This window comes from Sus scrofa, chromosome 7 (genome assembly GCF_054392235.1).
Source record: "Sus scrofa isolate SSC_HxYL_T2T_F1_AM1 chromosome 7, Sscrofa_HxYL_maternal_Yorkshire_Landrace_v2.0, whole genome shotgun sequence".
Lineage (NCBI taxonomy): Eukaryota > Metazoa > Chordata > Mammalia > Artiodactyla > Suidae > Sus > Sus scrofa.
Genome location: NC_139389.1, coordinates 76,553,122 through 76,579,787, shown reverse-complemented (window position 1 = coordinate 76,579,787; position 26,666 = coordinate 76,553,122). Strand labels below are relative to the sequence as shown.

At 37.7% G+C, this 26,666-nt stretch overlaps 1 protein-coding gene across 12 annotated transcripts in view; it reads left to right on the top strand.

Annotated features, from left to right (window-relative positions):
- The window catches only part of NUBPL (NUBP iron-sulfur cluster assembly factor, mitochondrial), a 241,101-nt gene that overhangs the window by 29,459 nt on the left and 184,976 nt on the right, over window positions 1-26,666 (top strand). For all 12 annotated transcript variants that reach the window (XR_014810681.1, XR_014810680.1, XR_014810679.1 and 9 more), the window contains one exon: window positions 14,109-14,199. Coding sequence is in view for 6 of the 12 variants with exons in the window: in XM_084969031.1 (XP_084825157.1) it covers window positions 14,109-14,199 (91 nt within the window). In the remaining 6 variants the exon portion in view is untranslated. The remainder of the gene's footprint in view (window positions 1-14,108; window positions 14,200-26,666) is intronic.

Below are 26,666 nucleotides of genomic sequence, written 5' to 3'. Positions count from 1 at the left end.
TGCATTTCTGGCTGTCTGTTCTGTATAATCTATGTAAGTATACAAATTAAAAATCAGTGAATATGCCAAAACCCCTTATCCAATTTCTATGAAATATGTTACATAATATTTAGTAGAGGCTATTTACAGTAACGCTCTCTTTTTTTTTTTATTCTCCTTTTTTTAGGGCTGCACCAGTGGCATATGGAAAGTTCCAAGGCTAAGGGTCAAATTGGAGTTGCAGCTGCCAGCCACAGCCACAGCCACCTGAAATCTGAGCCCTGTCTGCACCTACACCACAGCTCCCAGCAACGCCATATCCTTAATCCACTGATCAAGGCCAGGGATTGAACTTGCATCCTCATGGATACTAGTTGGGTTCTTAACCTGCTGAGCCACAACAGGAACTCCCTTAATCTTTATTTTATAGGTAAGAAAATTGAAGTGAGGTTGGTAACTCATCTATAATCACTCATCTATTTAGTGATACAAATCCTAGATTGTTTCTTCATGCATTCTACTAGGCCTTTAGTTATGTTAATTATTTAAAAAAATCCTAAAAAATGGGGAGATCTTGTTGTAGCTCAGCAGATTAAGGACCTGACATTGTCTCTGTAAGCATGTGGGTTCAATCCCTAGCCTTGCTCAGTGGGTTAAGGATCCAATGTTGCTGCAAACTGTTGTGTAGGTTGCAGATGTGGCCAGGATCTCATGTTGCTGAGACTGTAGCGTAGGCTGGCTGATGCAGCTCTGATTTGACCCTTGGCCCAGGAACTTCCATATGCCACAGGTGCAGCCATGAAAAGAAAAAAAAAAAAATCCCCTAAAATAATAATTACTTACATGATTCATATGTTACTAAGTGACATTCATTTTCATTTGTCAAAATTTTTTTTTGCTGCTTGGCAATAGAATTAATAGGTTAACCCTTTTTGAATTTTAAGCAAGGTGTTTATATTTAAAAAAAAAAAGAAAAACCAAAACAGTTATTAATCCTCACTTTAAAATATTGCATCAAAGGTTGTGGAGAAGGGGAACCCTTGCATATTGTTGGTGGGAATATAAATTGGTGTAGCCACTGTGGAAAACAATTTGGAGGGCCGCAGAAAACTGAAAGTAGAACATGTCATCTAGGAGTTCCACTCCTGGGTATATATCTGAAGAAAATAAAAACACTAATTCAAAAAGACACATGCACTCCATTGTTGATAGCAGCATAATTTACTGTAGCCAAATATAGAAGCAAACTAGGAGTTCTCTTGTGGCACAGAAGGTTAACAATCCAGTGTTGTCACTGCAGTGGCTTGGGTCACTGTGTCTCAGTTTCTTTCTCTGGCCCAGGAACTTTTATATGCTGTGGGCATGGCCAAAAATAAAAACTATGCAAGTGTCCATCAATGATGAATGGATAAAGATGTGTATATATACAATGGAATACTATTCAGCCATAAAAAATAATGAAAATTTGCCCATTTGTAGCAAGATGGATGGATATGGATGGTATTATACTTAGTGAAATAATGCTTTCAGAGAAAGACAAATATGGTATGTTATCTCTTATATGTGGATTCTAAAATTTAAACTAGTGAATGTAACAAAAGAAACAGACTCACAGATATAGAGAACAAACTAGTGGTTACCATTGGGGAGGGAAATGGGGGAGGAGCAAGATAGGAATAGGGGATTAAGAGATATAAACTACTACAGATAAAGTAAATAAGTTACAAGAATATATTGTGCAGCACAGGGAAAAAAATAACTATAAATGTAGTATAATCTTAAAAAGTTGTGAATCATTATGTTATAACCTGAAACTTATATAATATTGTAAATCAACTCTACCTCATTAAAAAAATATTGCATCAAAGGGTAGTGGAGTAGTTACTATTGTGACTCGGCAGGTTAAGAACGCAACTAGTATCCATGAGGACTTCAGTTCACTCCCTGGCCTTGCTCTGTGGGTTAAGGGTCTGGTGTTACTGCAGGCTGTGGCATAGGTTGCAGATGCAGCTCTAATCCCAAGTTGCCATGGCTACAGTGTAGGCTGGTGACTGGTTCCAATTCGACCCTTAGCCTGGGAACTTCCTTATGCCGCAGGTGCAGCCCTAAAAAGACATAAAAAGGGGGGTTAGTTGAGATATTTTAAAATATACTGTATATTTCAGTAAGTATTTAGTTGAACTTAATTACATAAATATAGCTTGCTTGGGTTTAGGTAATGATATTTTTATAACATCATTTTGTACATGATCATGATGGTACCTTGAGGATTTTTCATAGTTTTTGAACTTTATTTGTAGTTTGTTGTGTAGTTATGTATATATTTGAATATAATACAATTGTTTATTTCACTCATGATATGGTTGCCATCTGTGATTATCTTTTTTTTTTTTTTTTGTCTTTTTTGCTATTTCTTTGGGCCGCTTCCTTGGCATATGGAGGTTCCCAGGCTAGGGGTCCAATTGGAGCTGTAGCCTCTGGCCTAGCCAGAGCCACAGCAACGCGGGATCCGAGCCGCGTCTGCATCCTACACCACAGCTCACGGCAACGCCAGATCCTTAACCCACTGAGCAAGGGCAGGGACCGAACCCGCAACCTCATGGTTCCCAGTTGGATTCATTAACCACTGCGCCACAACGGGAACTCCCCTGTGATTATCTTAATTAACTGAATGCTTGAGGTTTGAACATCTTATGGAGTATATAAACAGTTTTGCTTGCTCATAGATCATCACTAGTGTATATTAATAGTATTAGTTGACTTGAGATGTGTGTCTACCTCTCTGGTATCTTTTATTTGTTACCATTTTATTCTTCTTCTATTTAAATAGTTATTTCCCCAATACAGTTTTTTATCCTATTGTACAGCATGGTGACCCAGTTATACATACATGTACACATTGTATTTTCTCGCATTATAAATGCTCCATCATAAGTGACTAGACATAGTTCCCAGTGCCACACAGCAGGATCTCATTGCTAATTCATTCCAAAGGCAATGGTTTGTGTCTATTATCCCTAAGCTCCCCAACCACCCCACTCCCTCCCTCTCCCACTTTCAACCACAAGTCTATTCTGCAAGTCCATGATTTTCTTTTCTGTGGAAAGGTTCATTTGTGCCATCTATTAGATTCCAGATATAAGTGATATATGGTATTTGTCTTTCTCTTTCTGACTTACTTCACTCAGCATGAGAGTCTCTAGTTCCATCCATGTCACTGCAAATGGCATTATTTTGTTCTTCTTTATGGCTGAGTAATATTCCATTGTGTATATATACCACATCTTCCTAATCCAGTCGTCTGTCAGTGGACATGTGGGTTGTTTCCATGTCTTGGCTATTGTGAATAGAGTTGCAATGAACATGTGGGTGCATGTGTTTTTTTTGAGGAAAGTTTTGTCTGGATATATGCCCAAGAGTGGGATGCCGGGTCATATGGTAGTTCTATGTATAGATTTCTAAGGTATCTACATACTGATCTCCAAAGTAGTTGTACCAGCTTACATTCCCACCAATAGTGCAGGAGGGTTCCCTTTTCTCCACACCCCCTCCAGCATTTGTTATTTGTGGACTTATTAATGATGGCCATTCTGACTGGTGTGAGGTGGTGTCTCATAGTAGTTTTGATTTGCATTTCTCTAATAGTCAGTGATGTTGAGCATTTTTTCATGTGCTTGTTGGCCATCTGTACATCTTCCTTGGAAAAATGTCTGTTCAGGTCTTTTGCTGTTTTTTTCAATTGGGTTGTTGACTTTTTTGCTGTTGAGTTGTATAAGTTGCTTATATATTCTAGAGATTAAGCCCTTGTCCATTGCATCATTTGAAACTATTTTCTCCCATTCTGTAAGTTGTTTTTTTGTTTTCTTTTTGGTTTCTTTTGCTGTGCAAAAGCTTCTCAGTTTGATTAGGTCCCATTGGCTGATTTTTGCTTTGATTTCTGTTGCTTTGGGAGAGTGACCTGAGAAAGTGTTGATAAGAGTAATATCAGAGAATGTTTTGCCTCTGTTCTCTTCCAGGAGTTTGATGGTGTCTTGTCTTATATTTAAGTCTCTCAGCCATTTTGAGTTTGTTTTCGTGCATGGTGTGAGGGTGTGTTCTAGTTTCATTGATTTACACGCAGCTGTCCAGGTTTCCCAGCAATGCTTGCTGAAAGGACTGTTTTTTTCCCATTTTATGTTCTTGCCTCCTTTGTTGAAGATTAATTGACCATAGGTGTCAGGGTTTATTTCTGGGTTCTGTATTCTGTTCCATTGGTCTGTATGTCTGTTTTGGTACCAGTACCACACTGTCTTGATGACTGTGGCTTTGTCATATTGCCTGAAGTCTGGGCAAGTTATGCCTCCTGCTTGGTTTTTTGTTCCTCAGGATTGCTTTGTCACTTCTGGGTCTTTTGTGGTTCCATATAAATTTTTGGATTGTTTGTTGTAGTTCTGTGAAAATTGTTGTGGGTAATTTGATAGGGATTGTATTGAATCTGCAGATTGCTTTGGGTAGTATAGCCATTTTTACAATATTAATTTTTCCAACCCAGGAGCAGGGAATATCTTTCCATTTCTTTGCACCCTCTTTAATTTCCTTGATTAATGTTTTATAGTTCTCGGCATATAAGTGCTTTATCTCCTTGGTCAGGTGTATTCCCAGGTATTTGATTTTTTGGGGTGCAATTTTAAAAGGCATTTTATTTTTGTATTCCTTTTCTAATATTTCATTGTTAGTATACAGAAATGTGACTGATTTCTGAATGTTAATCTTACGTCCTGCTATGTTGCTGAATTTTTTGATCAGTTAAGTAGTTTTGGGGTTGAGTCCTTAGGGTTTTCGATGTATAGTATCATGTCATCTGCATACAGTGACAGTTTTACCTCTTCTCTTCCTATTTGGATGTCTTTTATTTGTTTTGTTTGTCTGACTGCTGTGGCTAGGACTTCCAGTACTATGTTGAATAACAGTGGTGAGAGTGGACATCATTGTCTTGTTCCAGATTTTAGTGGGAAAGCTTTCAGCTTTTCTCCATTGAGTGTTATATTTGCTGTGGGTTTGTCATAAATGGCTTTAATTATGTTACGGTATGTTCCCACTGTACCCACTTTGGTAAGAGTTTTTATCTTTCTGGTGTCTTTTATAAGAATAATTCAGTGTACTGAACAAGGAACTTAATATTAAATATTAAAATTAAAGATAAGCCAGTGTTTTTGTTTTTTTAAAATTTTTATTTACTTTTTATTTTTATTTTTTATTACTCAGTGAATTTATCACACCTGTAGGTGTTTTTGTTTTTAATTAATTGTGTGACGTAAGGGTAGAAGTGTGTTAAACTAGATCCTAAAGCCACCTAAAGTCAATGTTGTTTTAGGAATTTTTCCTTCCTTAATCTTCTTCTTCCTCTATAAGCACACAGTTACATGCACCACACTTACCAAACACAATAAAATGAAAATACTGTTTTATAAGGTAATTTTCAGATAGATAAAAAGCCCCAAACAGCTTTTCCCCTCTATTTTCCGTGTAGTTTTAGGTAGAAAGCATTATGCACAATATGCTTTGAAATTTCCCATTAGAGGTAGTAGCAATTTTGTGTTGAATAGCTCTAAGGAAGCTATTGACTGAGTGTTTCCATCTCAGCACCCTTTGGCCTCCCTTTTAAATTTCTTTTGGTAAAGTGCATCTTGCTGCCAGTAATTCATTCTTTCACTTCTGAATGCAGTGGAAGTTGCTGAATTTGCTTTTGAGTTAGAAAGAGAACAGTTACCTACATTTTACATTTAGTATATTCTTCCTTAGTTTAATTTATAACATACTGGCGGCAAAACTATTGCACACCCTTTGAATTTCATGATCTGATTCTGTAAATAAGAAGTTATCCAGATCCTTCTTACAGAATAATCTGTCCTTTTTTCTTAATTATTCTCCTCCTTCCTCCCTAACTTGGCTCTCCCCAATTCATTTTTCCTCTCTCAATGTTTTTTCTCAGTGATTTATTTCCCCCATCACATCTTCTTGAGGAATACGAAGGGCTGCAGATCCTTGGTAGGGCAGCGTTGGAAACTGTTGAAAGCACTGGTGAGAGGAGGAGAGCAATGGGCAGATGAAGATAGGGGTTTTAAATCTAACTGCTTGGCTTCTATGATTTTGAGTCTGGAGGGTGGATCTGGTGCTTTGCTCACATCAGATTCCTGTGGATGCTGCATTGCTTTTCTTTGTAAAAGCTGCTGTCGCAATTGTAAATACTCTTCCCTGCATTGCAGTTTAGTTAAGGACATTCTGAAGGAATTGATGTTGGTTTTCAGAGCTTTTGCTGCAGAACCTTAACTGATTTGGGAAAGGTTCTTGCTTGGTTAGGTTTCTAGGTCTGTCAGCTTAGATTCTGTCAAAAAAGTGTCTGGTTGATGATACAGATGAAATGACTATTATTTTTAGGGGTTAGTGTCGAAAAGTATCTTTTTCTGCATTTGTATTGCCATGGTGATAGAAGGCTTCCTAATTTTTCTCTAATTTTGAAGGCTTACTGAGAACGTCACTACTTTTTTTCCCTTTAATTATAAAGGCCAAGGATTCAAGGTTTTTCTTTTCTTAATCTTAATTGTTTTAACCCTAATTTGCTTTCTCTGTTACTTACTAGATGAAAGTATGGCACTTAAGGGAAGTGCTTCCTGTTAAAAAAGATGTTACTTGTCCTGCACTGGAAAGGAAACACACACACACACACACACACACACACACACACACACACACATCCACCCACCCAAACTCCTGTGCAACCTTTCTGTTTGAAACCCTGGATTGAATGTAATCTTGGTAGTGAGCTGGTTTAAAAATTGCTTTTTGTATGTGTGTGTGCTTTTTAGCACTGCACCTGCAGCACATGGAGATTCTCAGGCTAGGGGTCAAATTAGAGCTGTAGCTATCAGCCTGAACCACATCCACAGCAATAGGGGATCTGAGCCGAGTCTGTGACCTACACCACAGCTCACGGCAATATCGGATCCTTAACCCACTGAGTGAGGCCAGAAATCAAACCTGTGTCCTCATGGATCCTAGTTGAGTTTGTTAACCACTGAGCCATGACGGGAACTCCACCTTTCCTCTTTCTTAACTGCACTTGAAGATTTAGACAGTCTTTTTTTTTGTTTTTTGTTTTTTTTCTTTTTAGGGTCGCACCTGTGGCATATGGAAGTTCCCAGGCTAGGGGTTGAATCAGAGCTGCAGCTGCTGGCCTACACCACAGCCACACCAACACTGGCTCTAAGCTGAATCTGTGACCTATACTCCAGCTTGTGGCAATGCTGGATCCTTGACCCACTGAACAAGGCCAGGGATCAAACTCTCATCTTCATGGATACTAGTCGGGTTCTTAACCCACTGAACCACAATGGGAGCTCCCAGAAAGTCCTTTGATAAATAACAGGAAATTGTTTTCTTATCACCTGTCCAACCATTAGTTCTTCTGATAGATTCTCATTTATTTATTTTTAATATTTATTTATTTAATTTTCTTTTTTCATTTTTTTTGGCTGCCCCATGACATATGGAGCTCCCAGATCAGATCCAAACCACAGCCTCTACCTAAGCACAGCTAGGGTAATGCCTCCGGATCCTTAAGTCACTGTGCCAGGCTGCAGATCATACTTGCGTCTCAGCACTCCCAAGATGCTGCCAATCCTGTTGCGCCACAGTGGGAGCTCAATATTTATTTATTTTTGTTGAATTATAGTTGATCATATTCTTACTTCATGTTAGCTAGTATAATTAAGAAATTCTATCTTGAGAATATTTTTCTCTACTAAGAGATTAAATTCTTGTGTACAGCATCTTGACTTAAAACTGGGTAGAAAGAGAGGAAAGAAGAGATTTGATTCACTTTATTTTTTTGCTTTTTAGGGATGCACCTGCAGCATAAGGAAGTTCCCAAGCTAGAGGTCAAATCAGAGCTAAAACAGCTGGCCTGTGCCACAGCCAGTGCAACGTGGGATCTGAGCCTCGTCTGCAGCCTACACCACAGCTTAAGGCAACATCAGATCCCTGACCCACTGGGCAAGGCCAAGGATCGAACCTGCATCCTCATGGATACTAGTCTGATTCATTTCTGGTGCACCGTAGAGGAAACTCCCTGATTCAACTTTATTTATTTTTTTATTTTTAAATTTTTTTTGTCTTTTTGTCTTTTGTCTTTTGTTGTTGTTGTTGTTGTTGTTGTTGCTATTTCTTGGGCCGCTCCCGCGGCATATGGAGGTTCCCAGGCTAGGGGTTGAATCGGAGCTGTAGCCACCGGCCTACACCAGAGCCACAGCAACGCAGGATCCGAGCCACGTCTGCAACCTACACCACAGCTCACGGCAACGCTGGATCGTTAACCCACTGAGCGAGGGCAGGGACCGAACCCGCAACCTCATGGTTCCTAGTCGGATTCGTTAACCACTGCGCCACGACGGGAACTCCTGATTCAACTTTAAATTGCATAAATCCTAATTACCATTCTAAGATCATGTATAATATTATGTGCAGCAAATCATGGGATTATTAACTGGGTACCTCTATGGAAATGACACCTTTAAGTAGGTCTTCGTCTTAAACAAATGTTTACTTAAATAATGAGGTGGACCACTCTAAGATGTTGTTTTGATGGATCCTATTAGTAAATGACATGGATAAAAATAACATGTCATGAAGCTTTACAGTTTTCTTTAATATATATTCTGTTGAAAGAACAAAGCAGTATCAATACTGTTGGTGCCTTTGAAATCCAGCACAAAAAATAGCACTTGTGAGCTCTCAAATTGTAGCTTTCATGTGATAGTAATGAAACATTATAATCACTCTGAATAATTCTCCCACCTTTTACAGCTCTCGCAAGGTGTTATGAATTGTAAAAATCAAATCCAAAAATCTAAGTAGTATCTTGGGGTTTGATCTGTCTTGTCAGCTGCTAGACTTTGAGTGCTACACGAGAGTCAGAAAAAAATAGTGTTAATATTGGGTACCAACATATTAGGTTTAGTTAATGGACATAAAAGATGGCGAGCCTGTTTTATAATAGTAACAATTCTTTTCTTTGTCATGTATTTGATGAGGCTTTTGTAGTGATTAGTCTTTTGGGCTTGGCTGAAACTATAGAAAAAGAAAATACTAATTGGAGTTTTTTTGACTAAATGTAATTATTTTAGGAGGAATGAGGTGGAAAGGATTCACAAAACTTAGGTAGTTGGACAACCAGCTGCATATGTTTATTTATGGCCCTACCTTGCTCATATCTTCCTCTACAGGGTCAAAGTGTTTGAAAGTTTAAAAAATTACTTATATACTTAAAATAGGAGCCTATTGAAAATTAATGAAGTAAATTATGAAAAAATGAAGTTTATTTGGCATCTTTAGAATGTTATTGAATTCTAGACTTGAAAATATGTCTAGGCTGATTTTTGTAACTGTGGTAATTTTACCACTTCAGTAGCTGTGTCAAATCAAGGTACATATGCCTTAACTAACACAAGCTTTGCCTGTCCTTCCTTCCTTCCTTCCTTCCTTCCTTCCTTCCTTCCTCTCTTCCTCTCTTCCTCTCTTCCTCTCTTTCTCTCTTTCTCTCTTTCTCTCTTTCTCTCTTTCTCTCTTTCTCTCTTTCTCTCTTTCTTTCTTTCTTTCTTTCTTTCTTTCTTTCTTTCTTTCTTTCTTTCTTTCCTTCCTTCCTTCCTTCCTTCCTTCCTTCCTTCCTTCCTTCCTTCCTTCCTTCCTTCCTTCCTTTTTAATGGCTACCCCTGTGATATATGGAAGTTCCTGGGCCAGGAATTGAATCCAATCCACAGCAGTGACCTACACCACAACTGTGGCAGTGCTAGATCCTTTAACCCGCTGCACTGGGCTGGGTATTGAACTGGAGCCTCTGCAGTGATCCGAGCCACCACAGTTGAATTCTTACACCCTGTACCACAGCAGAAACTCCTGGTATTTCTATGTAATGTACATTGATTTCATTCACATTTTACAAAATCAAAGCAAGACATACTAACTTAGTTCCAGTGAAATAGCTATAAATGCATGCTCTTTATTATTTAAAAACACTAACCAGTTAAGGGCAAAGAAGTAGATCTTTACAGAGGTAGCTCCTCTGACACTGAAAGATGACTGTGTCCCACCTTCTCTTGACCTTACCAAAATTACATTGTTAGGTGATTGAATAACTTGGTCATGAGAAAATTTATTTTCTAAATCAGTGTCAGCCAACTATGACCTGTGGACTAAATCCTGTCTGGTTTTGTAAATAAAGTTTTACTGACACACAGCCATGCTCATTCATTTACATGTTGTCTGTGTGCTTTGGTGCTACAGTGGTAGGGTTGAGTTGTTGCAGAGCAGACGATCCACAAGGCTTAAAATATTTCCTATTATTTGACCCTTTAAGGAGAAGTGTGCTGTCTCCTGCTTTTTATCTGTCTTTTGTAGAGAGATCATGTTCAATTGGAGGTTTATATGGTTAACATTTTTTATTTTATTTTATTTTTTATAATTTTTTTTAATTTTCCCACTGTATTTTTTTTAATTTTATTTTATTTTTTATAATTTTTTTTAAGGTTAGCATTTTTGTGTTTAACTTTCTCTCTCTCTCTCTTTTTTTTTTTCTTGTTTAGCTTTCCATTCCACTCCATTCTAAGAAACAATCATTAAAAAAAAATCATTTGGAGTGTTAGCTTCCAACTTTCTCACCCCAAAGTAGGTATCACACCACCTTATAGGGTTGCTATGAGGCGTCAGTGTCAATGAGAAATGTAAATAAAATCCTGAGCAGAGTGCCTGGCACCCAGAAGGAATTCAAGTGGTGGGGAGATGTAATCAGGGAAAGTCTAGGTGTTTATTTGGGTGATTTAGGATGACATGTTTTTAGAGATTCTGATTTGTCCGCAGACTGGCTGTGGAACTCTAGTTTCTCCAGGTTCTTAATATAACACTGGTGACTAACTTCCCGCCATCCTTTTCTTCCTCCCTCCTTCCCTGACTGTCCCTCTTTCCCTTTCTCTTTCCTCTCTTCCCCCTGACCTTCTTTCCTTCCTTTCCTCTGTTTTCTTTTTATGTATGTAAGCATTGGTACTAAATTTAGGTTGGCTGGTAGCTTTAAAAAGGTAGGGACATTCAATGAGAAATTCCGACTCAGCTTAACTCCTTTTTAAAGTACAAAAACAAAAAAAAAGTTAGTTTAATTAAAATAGAATTAAATTCACTGTGGGTAAAAAGACTTTCAGGAGTTCCCGTTGAGGCTTGGTGGGTTAAGAACCTGACTAGCATCCATGATAATGTGGGTTCCATCCCCGGCCTTACTCAGTGGGTTAAGGATCCAGCATTGCTGCAAGCTGTGGCATCGGTTGCAGATGTGACTTGGATCCTGCATTGCTGTGTAGGCCAGCAGCTGCAGCTCTGATTCAACTTCTAGCCTGGGGACTTCCCTATGCTGCAGGTGCGGCCCTAAAAAGAAAAAAAAAAAAAAAAAAAGATTTTTCAATGAGGGGTTAAAATCTTAAAAAATGTGGATAATTGTTAACTGGTATCTAAGAGTCTGCTAATGCTACAACTATCATCTCTTTTCCACATCTTTTCTTGTGACACCTATAAAACTAAAAGCTACCATAAAACAATTATGCCAATAAAAACAAAAAATAGAGATTTTTCCCCCTTATTTTCATTTATATTCATGTTGTTTTTATAATAACTGGAAAGGATTAGATTCCAAGTTTCAAATTCATCTTATAAAAATGCCTGTCAAGTAAAATAACTTAGTTTTTTAAGGAAGTTTCCACTGTGGCTCAGTGGGTTAGAATCTGACTAGCATCCGTGAAGATGCAGGTTTGATCCCTGACCTCACTCAGTGGGTTAAGGATCCGGCATTGCCATGAGCTTCAGTGTAGGTTGCAGACATGGCTGAGATCTGGCTTTGCTGTGGCTGTGGCGTAGGTCAGCAGGTACAGCTTTGATTCGATCCCTAGCCCCGAAACTTCCATATGCTGTTGGTGTGGCCCTAAAAAGACAAAGAAAACAAAACCAAAAAAACCCCCAAACTTAGTTTTTTAAGTTTATGTTTTCATGAAGCAAAAAGCAACTGAGTAGGTGTTTGCAATGGAAGATGCTAGGGTCAATTTTATCCTCACTAGATTTTCAAGTTTCCTTCAAAATATTATGGAGAATCAGTCATCATCTATCTAGAAGAAACCCATGCTTGTCTAAAAATGAGCCCTTGGTATCATGGTTTAAGACATAACTGAAGATCCACCCTAAAATTGGCTGTGGTGGGAATGGATTTTACATGTACCTAGATGGCTGCTACTGCACATTATCACATTAGAATAGAGGAGACAGGGAGGGACATTACAAGATTATAGGGTTCCCTCTGCTTCCTGGAGACTGGTACTAAGAATAATGGAGAATCTTCTGTGTGTTAGGTTCTCTGTATATTCTCTCTAGGAGTCACTACTGACTGACCTAAATTTAGTACCAATGCTTACATACATAAAAAGAAAACAGAGGAAAGGAAGGAAAGAAGGTCAGGGGGAAGAGAGGAAAGAGAAAGGGAAAGAGGGACAGTCAGGGAAGGAGGGAGGAAGAAAAGGATGGCGGGAAGTTAGTCACCAGTGTTATATTAAGAACCTGGAGAAACTAGAGTTCCACAGCCAGTCTGCGGACAAATCAGAATCTCTAAAAACATGTCATCCTAAATCACCCAAATAAACACCTAGACTTTCCCTGATTACATCTCCCCACCACTTGAATTCCTTCTGGGTGCCAGGCACTCTGCTCAGGATTTTATTTACATTTCTCATTGACACTGACGCCTCATAGCAACCCTATAAGGTGGTGTGATACCTACTTTGGGGTGAGAAAGTTGGAAGCTAACACTCCAAATGATTTTTTTGAAAGTATCAAACGCAAATTTTGTATGTCACCATTCTATTAAAGGTAATGTGTTCTCCCTCCTTTCTCACTTATTTTACACTAAGCTGAGATTTTGGTAGAGGCTCATATTCATCCCCAGTCCTTTTTAGTCTCTCCGAGTCACACAGGAACATAAAATGATTTTCTTAGAACTGCAGTTCCAGTCAGTGTAAAATTAGGGACATAAATTTGAATGTACCTTATTTTGTCTATTTATGGAACCAGACAGTAAGATTTAAAAATAATTTTGTGTCTGGAAATAGGTAGATAACATGGAAGATGAGAGATTGTTTAGCTTAAGAACTTTTTTTTTTTTTTTTTTTGAGAAGTTAAGAGTTTTATCTTGCCAGGATGGAGAGAGGGAAGAGAGTTGTATTTCTGGGGGAAACATAACTCAAAGCACATAGTTAGTATTAGCATTCTCTTTGCTTCTGTATGAGAAAAACCAATAACAAATTGATTTAATCTATCAAAGGAGACAGAGCAGGAGGTGGTAGTGCGAATAGGAAAAAAAGACATATTTGGGAATAGCAAATTTTATTTGCCTTTCTTTGTTAATCTGCTGTAGGCTAGTGAAAAGACCAGTCAGGATATGCTGCCCTTGGGCTGCTGGATGGATCATCAAAGGAAACAGTTTTAGTTGTTTATGAATTCTTTGGAAGGCTTCGGGTGTTTAACTGTGACTTGCATGTAAGAGGTTGTCTCTGTATTATGTCTGCCACTATCCTCGTTAGCATTTCCAGGCCAGATTTGCATGAGAATTTCTCACTTGCTTTATGTTCTTATTTCCACGATTTTTTTTTTCCTCTTCATTTTGTATTCTTTGGTGTGTTAGATGGTCTCTCCAAAAGTCAATGCTCCATCTTCCTGGGGTTATGTTTGCCATCGAAAACCATTATTTAACATTGTGTGCCTATGATTTGTTAGTTCTCAGATCAAAAAATCTTAAGTCTGTTTGTGACAGTATGGGAGATCTGAACCACAGTGTTTAAATTGTGTGTGGTGGAGTTCTCTTGTCAGTTATCTAGACCAGATTAGTATACCAACAAAAAATATTTATCCTGCAGTTTGTTCTTTTACTGTACTGTTGCTTTAAAAAATTAGATTATGATTTTGGAATATTTTGCCAATTGTCTTTTCTATAGTCAAGTTTACTGTTGCTATGTATTTTATCTTTAAGGACGAGAGGGAATAATTTTATGGTAAATTCTGTTTTCTTACAGTCTAAGGCCATTGGTTTGTTAGATGTGGATGTGTATGGCCCTTCAATTCCAAAGATGATGAATCTGAAAGGAAATCCAGAATTGTCACAGAGTAAGTAAAGAGATAAATGGTATAATAGTTTAGTACCTGCTGGATGTCAGGCATTGTGTCGTGTACCATGTATACTTCATACACAGTGTGATACAGTAATTCCCCAATCAGATATGGAGCCAGACTGTCTAGGTTTGAATTCCATTTCTGTCACTGATTAACAGTGTGGCTTTGAATGAATTGTTTAACCTCTTTTTGCCTCAGCCCCCCACCTCCATATGTAATACAGCATTAACAGTTGTATTTACCAGACAGATTTGGTGTTAAGTAATCACTCAATTACAAAATTGCTGTAAGTAGTACATTTAAAGTACAGTGCTTGGCACACTATAAATGATCAAAAGTTAGCTCGTCATCATATTTTTTGTTGTTTTAAATTTATTTTATTGAAGTATAGTTGATTTGCAATGTTGTGTTAATTTCTAGGATATAAAGTAATTCAGTTACTATATATACACATACATGTGTATATAGTATATATATTCAGTTACATACATATATAGTAATGGAATCACTTTCTGAATATATATGTATATATATACATGTTCTTTTCCATTATGGTTTATTATAGGATATTGAATATAGTTCCCTGTGCTATACCATAGGACCTTGTTGTTTTCATCATTGTCTCTTTATAGAAAAATATGGATGTATGTAGGTATTTAAATAGAAAGTGTCTAATATATTTGTGTTAGAAGAGATGAAAATTATTTTCTCTGATCAGATTTTTGTTATATTTGTCTTAAAGTATTTTTGAAAATACCCTAAAACACTGGTTTCTCTCCACAGCCTTCATTGCCATCAATAAGACATCATTATTAAAGATTTTTTTGAGTAAATCTTTAGTATTTACTACTCCTGTTATTTTCTTATAGAGTATTAAATATGAAGTTTTAAGAACAAGGAACTTCTATGATCAAAAAGTGAAAAGTCGGGGAGTTCCCGTCGTGGCGCAGTGGTTAACGAATCTAACTAGGAACCATGAGGTTGCGGGTTCGATCCCTGCCCTTGCTCAGTGGGTTAACGATCCGGCGTTGCCGTGAGCTATGGTGTAGGTCATAGACACGGCTCGGATCCCGCGTTGCTGTGGCTCTGGCGTAGGCTGGCAGCCACAGCTCCGATTCAACCCCTAGCCTGGGAACCTCCATATGCCGCGGGAGCGGCCCAAGAAATAGCAAAAAGACAAAAAAAAAAAAAAAAAAAAAAAAAGTGAAGAGTTGGAACCATTGTTAACTTTTCTTGAAAAATAATTTTCACTGACATTAGATTATTAAAATTTATTTCTAATTATAGTAAGAATATAAAATTGAATAATTTCTTTTGTTTCTTATTGAGTCTTTTATTTCCTATGAATCTAGGAAAAGATGACTATATTTACTGAAGAGTGTGTATTAGGTTTTATGTGTACATAATAGAAGTATTTTTTGTTTTTCATTAAAAATTAGGTTATTAGACATTGTCTCCTATTTAAGGTGCTTTTGTTTGTGGTATAGTTGTTGAAGTAGTTTCAACGTTAAGTTATGAATAACTGTTTATGAGATAATAAGGAGTCTCACTGTCATTTTGAAGGAAATTTGAAGAACAAGTGATGATAAAATTGACCCTAGCAGTCATGGAATTCCTGTTGTGGCTCAGTGGTTAACAAACCCAAACAGGATCAATGAGGATGTGGGTTTGATCCCTGGCCTTGCTCAGTGGGTTAAGGATCCGATGTTGCCGTGAGCTGTGTGTAGGTTGCAGACGAGGCATGGATCCTGCATTGCTGTGGCTTTGGTGTAGGCCAGCAGCAACAGCTCCAGTTGAACCCCTAGCCTGGGAACCTCCATATGTTGTGGGTGTGGCCCTAAAAAGCAAAAAAAAAAAAAAAAAAAAAAATTGACCTTAGCAGTCTTGTATTACAAATACCCACTTACTTGTTTTCTTGTCTTGTGAAAACTTTAAAAAGCTAAGTTGTTCTGGTTGCTTTGTTCTTTGCTCTTTTGGTGGAATGCATACTTAGTTTGCAAATATGTAACATGAGCCAAAATGTCAAACTTCCACAAAAAAGGAATAATGAATTTGCATACTTTAAATGCTAGATTCATTATGTCTATCTCTTGATTAAAGTAATGTGGAAACTAGTGTGTGCAACGCATGAGTGATGGCACAGTGGAGCCCTGGGTGTCAGTCTTTCCTTAAGTAGTTCAGTCTGTCTTTAGTAGTTCAGTCTCTGCCAATACAAATACTTGAAGTGAACTTCAATTTCTTTCTTCTTGTTTTACTGAAGCTGTAATCTTAAATTTAATCTTTGCAAATTGGCTACTGTTAAATAGACTTCCTGGTAAAAAATGAGCTACTGAAATCTTAGAAAGCCTGAGAAGAATACTTTTTTTTGTGTTGACAAGCTGATCTTAAGTCCCCCAAGAAATAAACTGAATGATTAAGACATTCACTTAAAAGAATGTGGATTCTTGAAAGCCCATCTTATAAATTATTTTTTGAATCATAGAGAAACCTGCCACCATTATACTAATTGGCATCATTTTGACATTTGTACATTTTTGTCATATTAATTTATCCTGTAGTACTCTCTATTATAGAAAACACAGTGCAACATGAAATTATCTAATTAACAATAAGAAAAACTGTGAAAGATTTGTTTTCAGCGATTCAGATTTTGGGGAAATAGAACGGTGGGTGGAATCTCAGCTTTATAAATGTTCCTCTGTTCTTGGACTTAGCTAGACAACTGTAGGCACGGTGGGACTTTGAGATTGTCCCTTTCTCTTCATTACTTAGACATTTAGTAATATAGTTTTAGTCTACTTGTTCACTTTAAAACTCCATAAGATTGGCAGATTATACATTTATTCACATTCTCTTAAATTTTTTTTCTTTTTGAGGAGATGGTAGAAAAAGCATACTTTTTGTACTTAGGATTATTTTAGCCTTAATTATCAAGGAAAATTTTACATTTGCTTCTAGAGAAGTGAATTCAGTAATGGAAGAAAAATTTAAGTTTATAATAGCTTGGGGTTTCCTAGGCTGAGAATGTTTCTGTTAGCTTAAAATGACGAAAGTGATTTGTCTAAGTTAGTATGCAAAATTATGGTGATGGAAAGTCTAGCAAGTTTGTGAAAAGAGTTTGTACAAAAACCTCAACAGCTGTTGTAATGGCTGCAAATGACCAGTTGCTTTGGAAACCTAATGGAATTTGGAATAAGATTCATGTGTGGTTTGAAAAATTTTCATCTAAAGGTGGATTAACCTTTTTTTAAAGAAAAAAATACTGGTCATTTTTCTCTTTTAAAACTTCCTAAATAACATAATATGCAAATTTCATATTATAGAATGGCCAAATTATAGTTCTAGAAATTATTGAGTAGAAAAGTTTTCTATTGAAATTGCAAATGAATATAAATTGGTAGTTGCAGATAGGAATGTGTTGTTACATTTCACTAATGTAGTACTCTTTTTTGTTGAGGGTTTTTGCTAAGCTTTCTCAAATGACACTTAATGGTAGAAATCTGCTTTCTTTTACAATTTTGTAATGATAAATCACCTTTAGAATACTTGTGAATTTGAAGTTCCCATCGCGGCGAAGCGGAAACGAATCTGACTAGGAACCATGAGGTTGCAGGTTTGATCCCTGGCCTCGATTAGTGGGTTAAGGATCCTGCATTGCCGTGCGCTGTGGTGTAGGTCACAGATTAGGCATTGCAGTGGCTGTGGTATAGGCTGGCAGCTGTAGCTCTGATTAGACCCCTAGCCTGGGAACCTCCATATGCCGCGGGTGCGGCCCTAAAAAAGACAAAAGTCAAAAAAAATAAAAATAAAAAAAGAATACTTGTGAATTTATTGCTACCTAGTTTCACTAAAGAATGTCTCTTAATGTACTTGGCTAATAATTTTAAGACGTTTGAAGAAAGGTTACTAAAATTGAAATGTCAAGTAATTTTGTTGAGGATGACACAGTGTTTATTAATGATTAACCATGAGACTTTTTTTGAGTAATATTCACTTTTTGTTTGTTGCAGGGTAGAAATTTTGTACTTCTGTCAGAGTAGTCTGCTCGGTCTCTCTTAAGATATTAAGCATTTTTCAAGTTTAGGGATGAATTTGTGTATGGGTTTATGAGAAAGAGAAAATGGAAAATCAGCTTGGGCAAATGACCTTTTATAATAATGGCTCTCATCTCCAGTAAGAACTATAGGAAAGTGACTGAGATTTCTTTAAGGTAATTTAAGTGCATAAAGAATGAAAGTGAATTCTACTCACTCCTAAAATTACCTTGTTTCCTTCCAAGGAAGAAAGTTAAGGGTGTTAGTAAAGTTATTGACATGGATGATTAAATTCTGATCTAATAGATGGAGCTCCCAAAACTTCTTATTTATAATTTGCTTCTTCTGGTCATTGTCTTGTGGACCCTTGGGTTTCATCTGATGGTAGAATTCCTCTAATCATTTTTGGGAAAGGATCTGAGATGTATTCCATAATCACAGTGTTATAGAATGAGTTTTTTTTTTTTTTTTTTTTAGGGCCACACCCGCAGCATATGGAGGTTCCCAGGCTAGGGGTCGAATAAGAGCTGTAGCTGCTGGCCTGTGCCACAGCCACAGCCACAGCCACTTGGGATCCAAGCTGTGTCTGTGACCAGCACCACAGCTCCTGGCAACACTGGATCCTTAACCCACTGAGCAAGGCCAGGGATCAAACCTGCAACCTCATGGATGCTAGTCAGATTCGTTTCTGCTGAGCCATGACGGGAACTCCAGGATTGAGTTTTTTCTCGCTGCCCTCCTGGATTATGTTTACAATCTTTTTCACACCTAGATTATTAATGTAAAATGATATTCCTAACATAGTCAGAAGTTAAAGGAATCCTAAAAAGTTGTTTGGGTTTGCTCTGGCTTTAGGCACTTTTATCTTTAAAATGTCTCAGAGATGAGATCTATGTTCTTTGAAGCATTCTATTGCAGTAGTTTATCAAAACAAAAATCCATCCTTCTCTTTGCTTGGCTTATTGTTTCTTGCACAGGTTATTGAATTGACTGAACTGAATACCTGTTTAGTGTGGTAAAACCCTTTTCCTTTTTTATTTGACAATCCTGAGCCAAAGAGTAGGTAGCTGGTTTTGGAGTTCTGCTTGCTCTGCTGCAAACCATCTTAGCCAGGAGTTGCAGCAGGTAAAGTCATTGAAGAATATTTTATTTATATACAGAACAACTAAATATATTTTAGTAGCTACTACCTGTTAAATTTTGTTTTCTTTCACAGGATGATAGCAAATAGTATTGACCAGATGTGACTTGTATTTATGTCAAATAGATCATACGTCTTTGTGTTTATGATTAGCACTTGCCCCAAAATGAGATTGGTGTGCTTTTACGCCTCTTTCATTTTTTGAGTTATAATCAGAGGGTTGCCCTTAAGTGTGTAGATTAATAGTAGGGTACATTTATAATGTGGGCATATCTGTTAAGGCTATTTGTACTTCATGTTTTTTTTTCTTGTCTAGTCCTAGACTGGAAGAAACTTTTTTTTTTCTGATTTCCTAAACTTTTGATCATTTTTCAGTGGTTCTCAACATTATCAGCACATTTTTAATATCGTCTCTCAGATGAGAAAAATTAAAAGAAACTTGTTATTGTTAGGTATTCCGGAAGGATAGCTGCAATTTTATTTGCAATACTCTATTTTTACTTATGTAATTGCTGAAATTTTTGCTTTTTAGAATAGAACCCATTATTGCTGATTCATAGTTACTTTAATAATTCCCTGGGTACCTTAGAAACCTTTTAGGGGTATTTTAACAAAACATGTGCTGCCTTCCCCCCTTAAGTTAACAGAAAGTAAAGCATTTGAAAAGGAAAGTAGTTTCATGAAAGGAGGATATAAAATGAGTTTTGAAGGTGGAAGATATGGGGAATATTCATCCATGAATTGGGAACTCCATGGGAAAAGGCAAGAGACCATTCATTAATAATTAAATTATTCTAAGAGGCATGAGAAGTTTTGATTGTTTAGATTTGGTGAGGCTAGCCAGAGGGAAGAGAAATTAGACATGCTACCAAAAAAAAAAAAAAAAAAAAAAAAAAAAAGATGAAATAAGGCATCTTTTTTACTTTCCTTCTGAACTTCCACTCTAGATTTTGTGTATGTGGAATGCATTTATACAGGGTAGTGGATTTAAATGACATTTTGTTCATCAAGATTGGATAAATTTTGTGCATCCGTGTTCACAGCAGCATTAATTTTTTTTGGGGGGGCCATACCTGCAGCATGTGGAGGTTCCCAGGCTAGAGGTCCAACTGGAGCTAGCTGCCGGTCTACACCACAGCCACAGCAACCGGCCTACACCACAGCCACAGCAACACGGGATCCAAGCCGCATCTGCTACCTACACCACAGCTCACAGCTACGCTGAATCCTTAACCCACTCAGCAAGGCCAGGGATTGAACACACATCCTCATGGATCCTAGTCAGGTTCTTTAACTGCTGAGCCACGAAGGGAAGTCCCCACAGCAGCATTATTCACAGTAGCTAAAATATAGAAGCTACCTGAGTGTCCATCAGTAGATGAATGGATAAAAAAAATGTGGTATATAATGCAGTGTAATATTATTCAGCCTTAAAAGTAAATTCTGACATATCCTGAAACATGGATGAACCTTGAGACGTTATGCCGAGTGAAATAAAGCCAATCACAAAAAGAGAAATACCTTATGATTCCGCTTATGTGAGATACTTAGATTAGTTAACCTCCTAAAGATGGAAAGTGAAATGGTAGTTGCCAGGAGCTGGGAGAAATGGAGAGTTATTATTAATGGTTATGGAATTTCAGTTTTATAAGATGAAAAGAGTATAGAGAGGGATGGTGATGATGGTGGGATGACATTGTATTTAATACCACTGAACCATACACTTAATGATTAAGATGGTAAATTTTATTGTGTGTATGTTTCACCATGATGATAAATAATTGGGGGAGTTCCTGTTGTGGCCCAAGGAGTTACAAACCGAACTAGTATTCATGAGGATGCAGGTTTGATCCCTGGCCTTGCTCTGTGGGTTAAGGATCGGCATTGCCATGTTGCTGTGGCTGGCAGCTGCAGCTCCAATTCGATCCCTAACCTGAGAACTTCCATATGCCACAGGTGTGGTCCTGAGATGCAAAAAAAAAAAAAAAAAAAAGGAAAAAAGAACAATAATTGGGAAAAAACCTTGGGTAGATTTCCACTGGCAGTATTACCAGTATTGGATGTAACAATACAGGGTTTCTTCAATAAGTATCCAGTATATTGACCTAGTGAATCAATCTGTTCTTTAAAAGAACAATCATTACAGAATAGGGAGAAAGTAGAATAGTGATGTTTCATTGGGAGGTTTAGTAAGCTTGGCTCTAAGCCTTCTCAGATCTTCAGTTTGGAAACTTCACTAGCTTACAAGTTTTTATAAATGGCATCCTAACTTTATATTTTCATATCACAGATATAATTTATTATACTTAAAATCCTTAATGTTATTGTTACCAGTATCACCATTTGCAACATTATGAATGTTATAAAGCCCTCTATAATTTGGTCCTCATCTTCCATCTATCGACTTCTGTGGCCTCATGTCCAGCAAGCTTGCCTTCAGGGAACAGCTGTCACAGTGGCATCTATTCCTCAATTACGCCATGCTTTCTGCTGAGAACCCTCACGTATTTTATTCTCTCTGCCTGAAATGCCATCTACCTCTACTGTCTTTCATGCCTCCCCCAAAACTAATTTCTACTTAGCAGGTCTCAGTTTTAATGTTTCATCTTCCACGACTCCTTCTCTGACTCCTCACTATCCTTATTCTAATTGCAAGGATAGAATTTTTGAGTAACCTGTTTGATATTTTAAAAATCTCCTCTATCAAGCAATACAACATCCAGAGCAGAGGCTTTCTGACTTGGTTTGCTTTGCTTTTACTTGGCTATATAGTAGATGTTCAATAAATCTTAGTAGAGTAAATGAAAAAGTTTCTTGCTACAGTTCTTGCATGTTAGCTATATGCTTTACTTTCTGCTTTGGGTATATGAGTAACTTAATTTGCAAACATAGTGTATTTTAATGACTAATATAGGCAGGTTAAAGATATTATCTTAGCAATAATTCTTTGTTATACACTACTTTTTTCCATCTTTAGGAAAAGAGAAAGAACCTATATGGTTAGTAATTTGAGTTTTGAGAATTTTTGGGGAAATTCTTTTCCTCAGACCACCCACATTGTTAGGCTAAAATAGTGCTTGGGCAAAGATTATTATATGAATGTATTGGTAAAGAGATCTTATTTGAGTCTGTTTATTCTGGAGATTGGTATTTGTAATAGGTTTAGAGAAATGGTGTATGAGGAAGCAGTGACGGTAAAGTTTTGATTTTATTCTGCTATCTCTGAGGTTTTTTAATTAAGGAAAAGAAAGCAGAAATAACAGCTTGCAGTTTAATGGGCTTTGGGATTTCCCTTGTAGTATACAAACCACAGACTTTTCTTGAAGTGGTAGAATGTCTAAAATTTGGGAGTTCCCGTTGTGGCTCAGTGGTTAATGAATCTGACTAGGAACCATGAGGTCTTGGGTTTGATCCCTGGCCTTGCTCAGTGGGTTAAGGATCTGGCGTTGCCCTGAGCTGTGGTGTAGGTTGCAGACTCAGCTTGGATTCCGCGTTGCTGTGGCCCTGGCGTAGGCTGGCAGCTACATCTGCAATTAGATCCCTAGCCTGGGAACCTCCATATGCTGCGGAAGTGGCCCTAGAAAAAGGCAAAAAGACAAATAAATAAATAAATAAATAAATAAAATAAAGTAAAATAAATTTGGCTCCCCAGAAAGCAGAGTCCTATGCATTAATAACTTATTAGGGAGTGCAAAACCTGGCTGAGGAAGTAGAAAAGGGGAGAGAGCCAATAGGAAAATATGCTATCAAGCCGGCTGTCACTAACCATGACAGCTTGCCTTACTGCATGTTATTGTATAAACTCTTCTTAAGACAATCTATCTGGGAGGAAAGGGGAAGATTTATTTAATTGATGTCCATCTTCTAGTGATCAGAGGCTCAGCTTAGGCTTAATTCCCCTGCATTTCCAAGTTCTGTATGAATGAGTCCTGGCTCAGTCCTCTGGTGTCTGGCAGTGTTCCATCTTTGGTGTCAACATGGAAGTTTTTGGGTGGAAGGTGAGAGACACACAGTAATGTAGGCCTGAAATGAGGTACTATCGGATAGTTCCTCTGTGACATTGGTCAGAGCCCAAGCAGAACTGGTTGCCACAGTGGTGGCTGGAATGAAATATGAATGAGGTTAAGAGGGTCTGGGTGAGACATGCGGAATTTCTGATACATGGGGGTGGAGACAGGAAGCTGGTATCAAAGTCTAGATCTGAAAGTTTGGCTTCTTATTGTTTGCAGTTTATGGGGGACATGTAATGCTATTTCATTTTAAATATAGTAGTATACTGGGGATTGGCATTCTAATGTAAGGGCTACATTTTAACTGATGGTTATAAGATAAAGACAGATGCAGCTGTAAGCCACTTTCTTATTTCAAACGAACAACGGCACAATTTCATTCTGTGTATTATGCACTGGATTGAGAAGCCTCACATAGGCAAGGATGTTCTTACTGTCAGATTGGGCACAAATAGTAACTAAAAATTGAGATACCAGTCTTAGTAATCAGGAGGACCTGATTTTGATGGCTCTGTTTGAATATATTCATAGGCACCATAGTCATTAGAAGAACACTTGGGGCCTTTTTTTTTCTTTTTAGGGCCTCACCCGCGGCATATAAAGTTCCCAGGCTTGGGTCAAATTGGAGCTGTAGCTGCCAGCTTATGTCCCAGCCATAGCAATGCCAGATCCAAACTGCACCTGCAACCTACCTGACAACTCATGGCAACGCCAGATCCCCGACCTACTGAGTGAGGCCAAAGATCAAATCTGCGTCCTCACAGATACTAGTTGGATTTGTTTCTGTTGAGCCACGCTGGGAACTCCAGGGCTTTTTAAAAAATAGATGTTTATTACAGATTCTGTGGCTGAAAAAAGGATATCCACACATATGCATATATAAGTGAAGCATCCTTAACAGTTTTGTTTCTTGCAACTTAACTAGCACTGGCATAAGATAAAAATTTTTGTCCTTTAAATAAACTATGTTTATTTTAAACTTAGTTTTTAAACTTGCAGTTTTATCAAAAGTGAAATGTTGAAGGAGATGTTATTCCTGTTTATTTAGCAAACATTTATTCGATATCGTCTATGTAGTTAGTAGACATGAGAAATACTTGATTCTCTGGCTGTCAGCTTAAATAAAATTTGATCCTGCTCTCAGGAGCTTATAGTAAAACACATTAGCCAGTGATCATAAGCATCAAAAGCAGAAGTAAATACTGTCGTAGAAGTATAAGCACTTTGTGTGTGTGTGTCTTTGTGTGTGTGTGTGGACCCAGAGATGTTGACTATAAACTGGGAGTTTAGGAACGATTTCCTGGAGGAGGTGAATTTTGAACTAAGTTTTGAAAGCTAGAGGAGCCAGGAGTTTGTTTTAAGAAGAGATTGGAGGTTGACAGTGAGGAGGACAGTCTAGGCAGAGGGGAATATCTTGTGTTAAAAACCTGCAGAATGCAAGTTGTTTGGCATGAAGTGAAGAGTCTCCATGGTGAGTTGCAGGAGTAAGATTAGGGCCAGAAAGCTTGGTCAGGGTACAGTCATAAATGTCTTCTTGTGCTTATTTGAGGAGCTGAAGTGTAATCAGAGGCTGTGTGATACTATCATGAATTTTAGGGAGGTGAATGACACTGTCAGTTTAGAGTTCTAGGAGGATCACTTTGGCAACATTATGGAGGTAAAATGATGGGACCAGACGAGAGAGAGGACCAGTTAGGATGCTATTGCAGTGATCCAGGTGAGATGTAATGAGGCCTGGTTTAAGTCTGGGCTAGTAGAGAAGATGCAGGAGGGACCTAACTGAGAGAAATTAAAGAGATTGAATGAATAGGGTTTGATAATTCATTGAATATGAATGAGAAAAAGGTCTTTAGGATGGCTTCAAGATTTCTGGGTTGAGTGTATGGATAGTTGTGTCACTTGTCAAAATGGAGCAGATAGGAAAAGAATAAATTTAAGGAAAACAGTGATGAGTTTAAGTTTTTTTTTTTTTTTTTGTCTTTTTTTGCTATTTCTTTGGGCCGCTCCCGCGGCATGTGGAGGTTCCCAGGCTAGGGGTCTAATCAGAGCTGTAGCCACTGGCCTACGCCAGAGCCACAGCAACACGGGATTCGAGCCTCGTCTGCAACCTACACCACAGCTCACGGCAACGCCGGATCGTTAACCCACTGAGCAAGGTCAGGGACCGAACCCGCAACCTCATGGTTCCTAGTCGGATTCGTTAACCACTGTACCACGACGGGAACTCCGAGTTTAAGTTTTAAACTTTGACATCCAAGGAGCCTAAGAGAGTTAGTAGGTGACTAGAATGTGTTGAGAGTTAAGGAGGGAAACAAACAAACAAACCAAAAAAAAAAGAGAGAGAGAGAATTAAGGAGGGAGGTTTGGGCTAAAGATACAGATTTGGGAATCAGTATATATATAAGTGATAGTTGAAGTTGTTAGTTTAGGTCAGTGATTTTCAACCAGGAGTGATTTTGCCCCCCCCAGGAGACATTTGGCAATGACTAAAGACATTTTTGATTGTCATAACTGGGGGAGCTGGTGAGAGATACCAGAGTTGCTGCTGAGTACCAAACAATGCACAAGACATCCCTTTTGCAACAACATATTGCCTGGTCCAAAATGTCAGTTTTTCTGGGGGTTGAGAAATTGTGATATAGATAAGGTGACCCAGAAGAGTTTTAGAGGGAGTCAAATATAGGACCGAGGATAGAATTGGGGGAAATAACCTAAGGTTATCAGAGAAAGATTGTGAAAGAGTGACCAGTGAAGTAGAAAGAAGACAAGGAAAAAACCGTACCGTGGAAACCAAGGGGGGTTTTAGGAGGAAGTGGTCATCATTTTTAGTAAGGCTAAATAAAATAATTAAAAATTATATTTTAAATTTGGCAATATGTTTAAGTTTTCAATTTATGAACTACAATTTTGAAGATATCTGTGTACAATTTGTGTTTAAAATTTTTTTTTATTTTGAATATATATTTTGATAAAGTATATTGTATACTTGGCCTTTGGGAAAGCAATCATTTGGGAATCACTTACTGAGCATGTCTATAATGATACTGTACTGTGCTCCAGGGAAAAAAGATGAATAAGATGCAAATGCTACTCTAGAGGAGCTTACAGTCAGAGAGATGGGAAATGTCAGCACACTAAGTACCATACAAAGGTATGAGCAGAGGACCATGGAAACAGAGAGGAACTTGTAATCTTTGTGTGGTGTGGTCCAGTCAACCTTGGGTACTGATAAGACTTAAAAGAACAAAAGACTTGGGCATATTTAAAAAACTTAAT